Source organism: Agelaius phoeniceus, chromosome 23 (assembly GCF_051311805.1).
Source record: "Agelaius phoeniceus isolate bAgePho1 chromosome 23, bAgePho1.hap1, whole genome shotgun sequence".
Classification (NCBI taxonomy): Eukaryota; Metazoa; Chordata; class Aves; order Passeriformes; family Icteridae; genus Agelaius; species Agelaius phoeniceus.
The window spans coordinates 5,068,448-5,078,454 of NC_135287.1; the positions used below are offsets into that span (position 1 = coordinate 5,068,448).

At 50.5% G+C, this 10,007-nt stretch overlaps 1 protein-coding gene across 2 annotated transcripts in view; it reads right to left on the reverse strand.

The window, feature by feature from the left end:
• UBASH3B (ubiquitin associated and SH3 domain containing B) overlaps positions 1-7,556 on the reverse strand; it is an 81,685-nt gene extending 74,129 nt beyond the window's left edge. Inside the window, exon 1 of one of the 2 annotated variants that reach the window (XM_054647506.2) lies at positions 7,277-7,556. In XM_054647506.2, the coding sequence (XP_054503481.1) occupies positions 7,277-7,419 (143 nt within the window). In that variant the 5' untranslated portion in view covers positions 7,420-7,556. The remainder of the gene's footprint in view (positions 1-7,276) is intronic. The other variant, XM_054647507.2, reaches the window with a different exon arrangement.
• Positions 7,557-10,007: the final 2,451 nt, after the last annotated feature.

Genomic DNA, 10,007 nt, shown 5'->3' on the forward strand with positions numbered 1-10,007 from the left:
CCTCTGGGAACATGGAGTCAGAGTCATCATTCCTCCCTGCCATGGGGGTCTCTGAAAATCCCACATTCCCCCTGTCACCACTTGGAAACAGCTCACAGACCCTTCCTGGGCACCCTGTGCTCACAAACACCCATGGCCAGGGCTGGAAATGGAAGAATTTTGCTCAGATGGCTCCATCCAAGCCCCAGACTCCCTGTCCCGAGCGCTCAGCACAGACAGAGCTTCAGGGGAAGCTTTTCCCTGAGCCCTTGTGGATAAAAAACCTGGATTTTCCATCCAGGATTTCCTCCAGGGCTGCTAAACTTGGAAATCCCCTCCAATGGAGCCTCCCAAGCTGCTGCTTCCAGCAACATTTCTGTCCATCAGCTCCTTCCCTTGGGATGGGGTTTCCCTCCACGCCCTGGGCCAGCACCAGGCACGGGGAATCAGGAAAATATTTCAAATTTGTTTCCCCAAAAAATCCTGGGAATCAGGAAAATCCTTCACATTTGTTTCCCAGTAAAAATCCTGGGAATCAGGAAAATCCTTCACATTTGTTTCCCAGTAAAAATCCTGGGAATCAGGAAAATCCTTCACATTTGTTTTCAGAAAAATCCTGGGAATCAGGAAAATACTTCACATTTGTTTCCCAGAAAAATCCTGGGAATCAGGAAAATCCTTCACCTTTGTTTCCCAGAAAAAATCCTGGGAATCAGGAAAATCCTTCACATTTGTTTCCCAGAAAAATCCTGGGAATCAGGAAAATCCTTCACATTTGTTTCCCAGAAAAATCATGGGAATCAGGAAAATACTTCACCTTTGTTTCCCAGAAAAATACTTTAAATTTGTTTCCAGAAAAATCCTAGGAATCAGGAAAATCCTTCAAATGCTTGGGCTCAAGTGGGGTTTGGGGCTGGTTTTGGGCTGGATCTCTGCACAGGATGAATTCCAGCCAGGAATATTTGCAGCAAACAAACACCCTGAAGGCAAAGCTGGGAAAGGAAGGGAAGGAAACCACTTAAAAAACGAAAATTATGAGCAGCACTTCACTTCCACACAGTCATTTCCCAAATCCAGCTCCAGCCTCGCTGTGCTGAAATCCTGTGATGTTGCTAAGTCTGTTACTAAGCAAAACAAGTCTTAGCAGGCTAAAATCCCTTCCAAAACACCAGAGAACTGAGCTTCATTTCTTCAACAATAATGAAACCTTTAATGCTTGTAAATTCTCCTCCTTTCTGAGGAGGCAAATCCTGGTTGCACCCAGGTCCAGGGGAATTAACTCCTCCTCATGGACACAGTTAAACCCTTTTCCAGGCCCAGACCAGGGGAAGGAAGATCCTTTTAGTTTTGGAAAGCTTCGCCACCTGTGTCATGTCCTCTGCTTATCAGAGGCAGCAGAGTGACAGAAAAAGCAAAATATCTCTAATTTAAGTGTTCTGGTTGTGGGCCTGACTAATGGCAGGGACCAGGGAATTATCTTCATTTTCTTAGGCCTGGATCTCTTCTGAAACAGCATCTCAGAGCTGTGCCTTGAGCTCAGACTTGTGTGCAGCAGCTGGAACATCTTGAATTTTATCCATTTATATATCCATGCATTATATCCATTTATATATCCATTTATATATCCATTCTGTGAACCCAGAATTAAAAGAAAAAAAAGCAGAATTAATTCTTTTTCCTCATGCTAGAACTTTAACTGGTTTTGAGGATGTTTTGGAGGAGTTTAAAGGCTGACATGAAACTTCTAAAACTTGCAGATCCTGGAGCCACATTGATTTCTGCACCATGCAGGACAAATAAGTTTCAATAATTCAAGTTTGGTCAAAGGTCTTCTTCCATCCTGAATGAAACTGCAGTCCATCACTAATTTTTTTTTTTCAATTTTAGCCTTTTATAGACACATTATGGATTTTTTTATAATTGCTTCTACAGGCATAGGAGTTGTAAGTGATCCCCTGTGGTTTTGATGGCCTGTAAATTACTTTGTGCTTTTCTTCTCTCTGCTCTCAGGGTTATGCAGGGATTATAAACAATAGTGAGAGGTGCTAGCAGGCAGATTGGATGACAATTAGGTGGAACCACTGATGGGAAATTCATAACAAGATGATAAATAATATTTTAGGGCAACTGGGAAATATTATTTGTATGAAACCTCTTTCTGGAAGAATCCTGCTGCTGTGTTTTAGGGCATTGAAGCACTGGGAGTTTGAGTAGGCCTTTGTGTGAACAAGGGTAAAATGTTTTCCTTGGTGCCCAAAGTGCGAAATGGGAATTTTTTAACCTCACCTTTGCCTTCCTTGCCTGCCACAATCAGAAACTCCTGGGGGTAGGGACACCAGACAGTACGTAATCTAATGGGCTAATTGCAAAATAAAATAATAATAATAATAATAATGATGATGGCTGTGTGCTGGCAGGAGCCAGCAGGGCAGAGCAGCAGCTCCTGGTGATGGCTCAAAGGGATGACACCACTGTGCTTGAGCAGTGCCATGCTCAGGTAGAACCTTCCAGAAGGGGTTTGAACTTCACCCTGTGATTCAGAGGAGCCCTGAGCTGCAGCTGGTGCTGGGGAGAAGGAAAACAGACAGAGCTGTGCCAAAAATTCCTCAGAGAGGGGAACGGGGAAAACCCCAAAGGTCTCAGCGTGAGCTGTGGGACGCTGGATCAGTGCAGACCCAAAACTGCAGTCCCAGCTCAGCTCAGAGGGGAAGGACACGTCCTGTGAGGGAGCCTTCACCCCAGTGCCCCATAAACCACCTGTGGGATGGACAAACAAAGGCTTTTTTAGAACCTCTTGCAGTTTGGCACTTGCTACCTGACATCCCCTCTTGGTTCCGGCCTGCCTCAGCCCAATTTCTGCCTTAACTGAGCCCCCAGCAACACCTGGAGATCACATTTAGCCTTTCACCTTCGATTATTTTAAACAATTTCTGCCTTAACTGAGCCCCCAGCAACACTTGGAGATCATATTTAACCTTTCACCTTCGATTATTTTAACACCTACAGGGCAAGGCCAGGCGCTGTGAGCTCTGCCCAGGGCCTCACTCCTCAGTGCCCCCTGGAAATGCAGATTGCAGCCCTGGGACCCTGTCCCTGTCCCCAGGCAGTGCCCCCAGCTGCACCAGAGAGCCAGGAGGCAGTGCTGGTGTTTGGTGACATGCCTGACAGACTTGTCTGACAACTTGGAGGTTTGTTTTGCATAAGCCACCCAAACAGATGGTCACCACTTTTAAGTACCAGCCTGGCTCGTGCTTGTGTGCACAGAGCTGAATTCCCAATTTCACTGAAATCTCATTTCACTGAATTCCCATTTCTCTGAATTCCTGTTTCACTGAAATCCCATCTCACTGAATTCCCATCTCACTGAATCCTCATCTCACTGAATTCCCTTTTCTCTGAATTCCCAATTTCACTGAAATCTCATTTCACTGAATTCCCATTTCTCTGAATTCCCATCTCACTGAATCCTCATCTCACTGAATTCCCATTTCTCTGAATTCCCATTTCACTATAATCCCATCTCACTGAATTCCCATTTCACTGAATCCTCATCTCACTGAATTCCCATCTCACTGAATTCCCATCTCACTGAATTCCCATCTCACTGAATTCCCTGCTGGAGCTGTGGCTTTGGGGCAGCAAAACACAGGTGGGAGAGTTTTGGGGGAAAACTCACAAGGGCTTTAATGCTACTTGTCCCTACCATCTCTGGAGGAAGATGATGATTTTATGTCCCTGGCATCTTGGCATTCTCATTCCCTCATCCAGAGAAATGCTGAGAGTTAAAAATCATTTTCTGGCCCTTTAGGAAATGTCCTTTTGCCATGCACTCCTCTCTCTCAAGCTCCCAAACCTCTGCTCCATCCTCCTCCTACCCTTGGTGGCACCACTTGGATTTTAATGGGTTTATTTTCATTTTGCTTCTTGCGTGGATTTTAATGATGAATTATCTGTAGCACTTCCAGCAGGGTGGGACAGGGGCACTCACTGCTCCTTCAGATGGGATGGGTGGTGCCTGTCCCAGCAGAGAGCTGAGCTGTCCCACAGGGTCACCCTGAGCTCAGTACAGCTTCACCCACCTGCCCGATTGTATTTCCAATAGGCACTTCTTGCATTTAGGGATATTTTGCTCATTTTCCTGGCTTGCTCCTTGTGTTTAACCTCCTCTGCTTTGCTAAGTGGTCACACAGGGTTATCCTGAGCTCAAGACAGCTTTACCCACCTGCCTGGCTGCATTTCCAACAGGAACTTTTTGAATTTAGGGATATTTTACTCCTTTTTCTGGCTTGCTGCCTGTGTTTAACCTTGTCTGCTGAATTGTCACACAGGTTTATCCTCAGCTCAGTACAGCTTTACCCATCTGCCTGATTCTATTTCCAATAGGTACTTTTTGCATTTAGGGATATTTTGCTCATTTTTCTGGCTTGCTCCTTGTGTTTAACCTCCTCTGCTCTGCTGCGTTGTCACACAGGGTTATCCTGAACTCAAGACAGCTTTACCCACCTGCCTGATTGTATTTCCAGTAAGTACTTTTTGCATTTAGGGATATTTTACTCCTTTTTCTGGCTTGCTGCCTGTGTTTAACCTTGTCTGCTGCATTGTCCCACAGGGTTATCCTGAACTCAATATCAATACAGCTTTTCCCATCTGCCCCATTGTATTTCCAATAGGTACTTTTTGCATGTGGGGATATTTTGCCCATTTTCCTGGCTTGCTGCCTGTGTTTAACCTTCTCTGCTTTGCATGATGAAACAATGAGTGCATTTTAACAAATGCCAGAGCTTTTTTGGGCAGGAATGTGGCCCACAGACACAGCTCCTGAGTCAGGTGAGAGCAGGGCTGCCTGGCAGCCTTGATGGCACTGTTGTGCAGGTAAGAACCACTTTCATTCATAGCATCAAGCTGATTTTTGTTTTAATTCCAGCTCCACTGAAAGATACACATCTTTTTTTTTTTTTTTTTTCCCAACCATCTTTTCTCCCAGCCGAGCTAAGCATGAAGTCACCGCTCTGCCCTGCTCTTCATTTGCATTCACTGTGTCTAAAAGCTGTGTGCTGATCTCAGTAGATAACTGACAGCCAGAAGGAGTGCAAAGCAGCACCGTGCAAAACAAAAATAAGATTTCCTGCATGTGCTGGTGGATCCATGCAATCCCACGGATCCACAAGGAACATATGCCCTTAAACTGCATGTGCTTGTCTATATTTATATATATATATATATATATATATATATATATATATATATAAAATCTGTGACAAGACAAGCTGCAAAACCCCGGAGTTCTGATGGGTATCAACAACAAACTGAAAACTTAGGGAGATCAAGGAGCCGTCCCGATCCCCACCGGTTTCATTTGCATCCCAAAGCGAGCGCTCCCACCTCAGGAGCCGCTGTTCCCTCATTAAGTTGTCATTAGTTTGCTGCCTGATTAATTTAAAGCCTAAGCACACACAGGGCGTGAATCGGGCAAGAAAAACCGAACCGCTTCGGGCTACGGGTGGAAATTAACTTCGGGTGCTCCGCTGCCTTTAGGGTGATTTGTACACGGCTTAAAGCAAATCCCCCGGGTGTCCGAGCTAAAGCGATTTCAGTTGGGGTGGCAAAAACTTCTGGTGCCTCCCTGGCGATCCCAAACTTCAGGACAGGGACCCGGAGTGCCCGGGGCTCCTGCCTGGCCGGAGGAGGCAAGCGGAGCATCCCGAGGGTCCTACAGCATCCCCGGCTCCGGGAGAGCATTCCCTGCTCCAGGAGAGCATTCCCTGCTCCGGGAGAGCATTCCCTGCTCCGGGAGAGCATCCCCTGCTCCAGGAGAGCATTCCCTGCTCCGGGAGAGCATTCCCTGCTCCGGGAGAGCATTCCCTGCTCCAGGAGAGCATTCCCTGCTCTGGGACAGCATTCCCTGCTCCAGGAGAGCATCCCCTGCTCCAGGAGAGCATCCCCGGGCCCCGGGAGAGCATCCCCTGCTCCGGGAGAGCATCCTCTGCCCCGGGAGAGTATTCCCTGCTCCGGGAGAGCATTCCCTGCTCCGGGACAGCATTCCCTGCCCCAGGACAGCATTCCCAGCCCCAGGAGAGCATTCCCTGCTCCAGGAGAGCATTCCCTGCTCCGGGACAGCATCCCTGGGCCCTGGAGAGCATTCCCTGCTCCAGGAGAGCATTCCCTGCTCCGGGACAGCATTGCCTGCTCCGGGAGAGCATTCCCTGCTTCAGGAGAGCATCCCCGGGCCACGGAAGAGCATCCCCTGCTCCAGGAGAGCATTCCCTGCTCCGGGAGAGCATTCAGTGCTCCAGGAGAGCATTCCCTGCTCCAGGAGAGCATCCCCTGCTCCGGGAGAGCATTCCCTGCCCCAGGACAGCATTCCCTGCTCTGGGAGAGCATTCCCTGCCCCAGGAGAGCATTCCCTGCTCCGGGACAGCATTCCCAGCCCCAGGAGAGCATTCCCTGCTCCAGGAGAGCATTCCCTGCTCCGGGAGAGCATTCCCTGCTCCAGGAGAGCATTCCCTGCTTCAGGAGAGCATTCCCTGCTCCAGGAGAGCATTCCCTGCTCCAGGAGAGCATTCCCAGCCCCAGGAGAGCATTCCCTGCTCCAGGAGAGCATTCCCTGCTCCAGGAGAGCATCCCGAGCTGTCCGGGCCGTTCTGAGAGGGCATCCCCAGGCCGTATCGCCCCCAGCCCGGGACAGCATCGCGCTGCATCCCCCCGGTTCTGGGAGCGCATCCGCCGCTGCCGGGAGAGCGTTCCCCGCTTCCCTCCGAGAAGGCATCTCCGGGCCGCCCGGGGAGCGCATCCCCTCGCAGCCGGGGAAGCGTCCTCTGGCAGCCGGGAGAGCATCCCCTGCTCCGGCACAGCATCCCCTGCTCCGGGAGCGCATTTCCCGCTGTCCGGGTCGCTCTGGCAGAGCATCCCCGTGCTCCGGGAGCGCATCCCCCTCTCCGGGAGCTCATTTCCCTCTCGGCAGAGCATCCTCCTTCTCCTGGAATGCATCCCCTTCTCCGGGAGCGCATCCCCCTCTCCGGGAGCGCATCCCCCTCTCCGGGAGCTCATTTCCCTCTCGGCAGAGCATCCTCTCTCTCCGGGAGCTCGTCCCCCTCTCCGGGAGCGCATCCCCCTCTCCGGCCGAGCATCCCCGCCTCTTCCCGGGCTGGATCCCCGTTTCCCCGGCTCTCCCTCCCCGCGTCCGGCCCCGCTCCGCTCGGGAGCAGCGCAGCCGAGCGGCGCCCGCCGCGTCTCCGCCTCTCCCCTCTCGATGAAACGCGAGAAAAGAGCAGAAAAGCCCCGCGGGGCAGCGACTCACGCCCGTGCTTTGGGGAAGCCCATGGAGAGCAGGATCTCCAGCGAAGAGCCATGTTTGATGGTCCCGGCGCGGTGCTGGCGGCTCCGCCGGGGGATGACTTTGCTGTAGAGCTCCTCCCGGGCGGCCATGGCGAGCTGGGCCATCAGCGCGCTGCCATCGCCGCCCGCGCTCGGCCATGCACGCCAGGGGCTGGGGACAGCGGCGGGGACAGCCACGCACGGCCGGGGAGCCGCGGCGACACCGCCCACGGCCGGCCGGGGAGGGAGGGGAGGGGAGGGGAAGGGAGGGGAAGGGAGGGAGGGGAAGGGAGGGGAGGGGAGGATGCGGGGAGCGCAGCCGGGATGATGCCCCCGCCCCGCCGAGGGTGGGTGGGGGATGCGCGGGAGCGGGCGGGAGAAAGGAAGGTTTCCTGAAATAATAAAAAAAAAAAAAAAAAAAAATTAAAAATTAAATAAAAAAAAGGAAAAAGAAAGCACGTGCACGCGCGGTTTGGTTTTCTTTTTTTTTTCCTTTCTTTTTGTTTTTTGGGTTTTTTTTTTGGTTTGTTTTGCCTTTACTATGGTCGTTATGTTCATTTATTTATTTATTTTGGGTGCATTTTTTGGTTCGTTTTGCCTTTATTAGAAATCTGTTAATTATTTAATTATTTATTTGTTTGTTTATTTTTGTTCGCTTTATTGTAATATTTTTTGCTTTTGTTTGTTCATTTATTTATTTATATATAGAATTTCTTTCTTTCTTTCTTTCTTTCTTTCTTTCTTTCTTTCTTTCTTTCTTTCTTTCTTTCTTTCTTTCTTTCTTTCTTTCTTTCTTTCTTTCTTTCTTTCTTTCTTTCTTTCTTTCTTTCTTTCTTTCTTTCTTTCTTTCTTTCTTCTCCCTCCCTCCCTTCCTTCTCCTTTCCTTCTCCTCTCCTTTCCTTTCCTTTCCTTTCCTTTCCTTTCCTTTCCTTTCCTTTCCTTTCCTTTCCTTTCCTTTCCTTTCCTTTCCTTTCCTTTCCTTTCCTTTCCTTTCCTTTCCTTTCCTTTCCTTCCCTTCCCTTCCCTTCCCTTCCCTTCCCTTCCCTTCCCTTCCCTTCCCTTCCCTTCCCTTCCCTTCCCTTCCCTTCCCTTCCCTTCCCTTCCCTTCCCTTCCCTTCCCTTCTTTCATTTTTTAGGAAATCCTCTCTGTGATCCCAACCAAACTCCACAAAGGGGGGGCCTCAGGACTCTCCAGGTCTCCCTCTGCCACTTCCACTGTCATGGAAAGGGCTGGGTTGGGATAACCCAAACAGAAATCCCAATCCATCCCATCCCATCCCATCCCATCCCATCCCATCCCATCCCATCCATCCCATCCCATCCCATCCCATCCCATCCCATCCCATCCCATCCCATCCCATCCCATTCCATCCCATCCCAATCCATCCCATCCCATCCCATCCCATCCATCCCATCCCATCCCATCCCATCCCATCCCATCCCATCCCATCCATCCCATCCCAATCCATCCCATCCCATCCCATCCCATCCCATCCCATCCCATCCCATCCCATCCCATCCATCCCATCCCATCCCATCCCATCCCATCCCATCCCATCCCATCCCATCCCATCCCATCCCATTCCATCCCATCCCAATCCATCCCATCCCATCCCATCCCATCCATCCCATCCCATCCCATCCCATCCCATCCCATCCCATCCCAATCCATCCCATCCATCCCATCCCATCCCATCCCATCCCATCCATCCCATCCCATCCCATCCCACCTCCCACTGTCCCAGGCTGCTCCAGCCCCAATGTCCAGCCTGGCCTTGGGCACTGCCAGGGATCCAGGGCAGCCCCAGCTGCTCTGGGAATTCCATCCCAGCCCCTGCCCACCCTGCCAGGGAACAATTCCCAATTCCCAATGTCCCATCCATCCCTGCCTTCTGGCACTGGCAGCCATTCCCTGGGTGCTGTCCCTCCATCCTTGTCCCCAGTCCCTCTCCAGCTCTCCTGGAGCCCCTCCAGGCCCTGCCAGGGCTCTGAGCCCTCCCTGGAGCTGCTCCTGTCCCAGCCTGGCTCAGGGGGCTCCAGCCCTGGATCAGCTCCGTGCTTTTCCCTGGAATGGCTCCAGCAGCTCCACTCAAGGATCTTTGTGCTCACCTGGACGTGGCTCAAGGCAAAACACAGAGCTGTGCTCCAAAGTTTTTACCTCATCCTTGTGCTCCCCTCTCTGCAGTTCCTGTGGGCTGGGTGGGACAGATATTCCTGCTTTTCTCCTCATTCTGTTTCTATTCATCCTCCTCATCCTTCTCCTTTTGCTTTTTAATTTTTTTTCCCTTGACTTTCCCTTTTTTCCACTTTTCCTTTCACTTTCAAGGCCAGGCAGACCCTGCTCCTGCAGGCCCAGTGCAGAGCAGCCTGAATCCCCAACCCTGCCAGCAAATAAAAACCCATGAAGAGGCATTTTTAAAAATAGTTTATGTTGGGGAAGGAAATCAATACTGGCAATGACAAATCTATCAGTGCAGTTGTTATTATTCCCATTAGGGGAAACCAACAGCCCATTTCCATTTTGTTGTATCAATGAAGGGGAAAAAATAATTCCCCTCCCAGCTCCCTGCTCGTTCTCCTCCTGTGCCAGGAGATTTTTCTGCCTCTTTATCCACAGGAAAAAACCATCCCTGAACTGAGGATCCCATGGAAATTCCAGCTCCAGAAAGACACAGCACAAAAAAACCAAAACCAAACTAAAAAAGTGCTTCTTG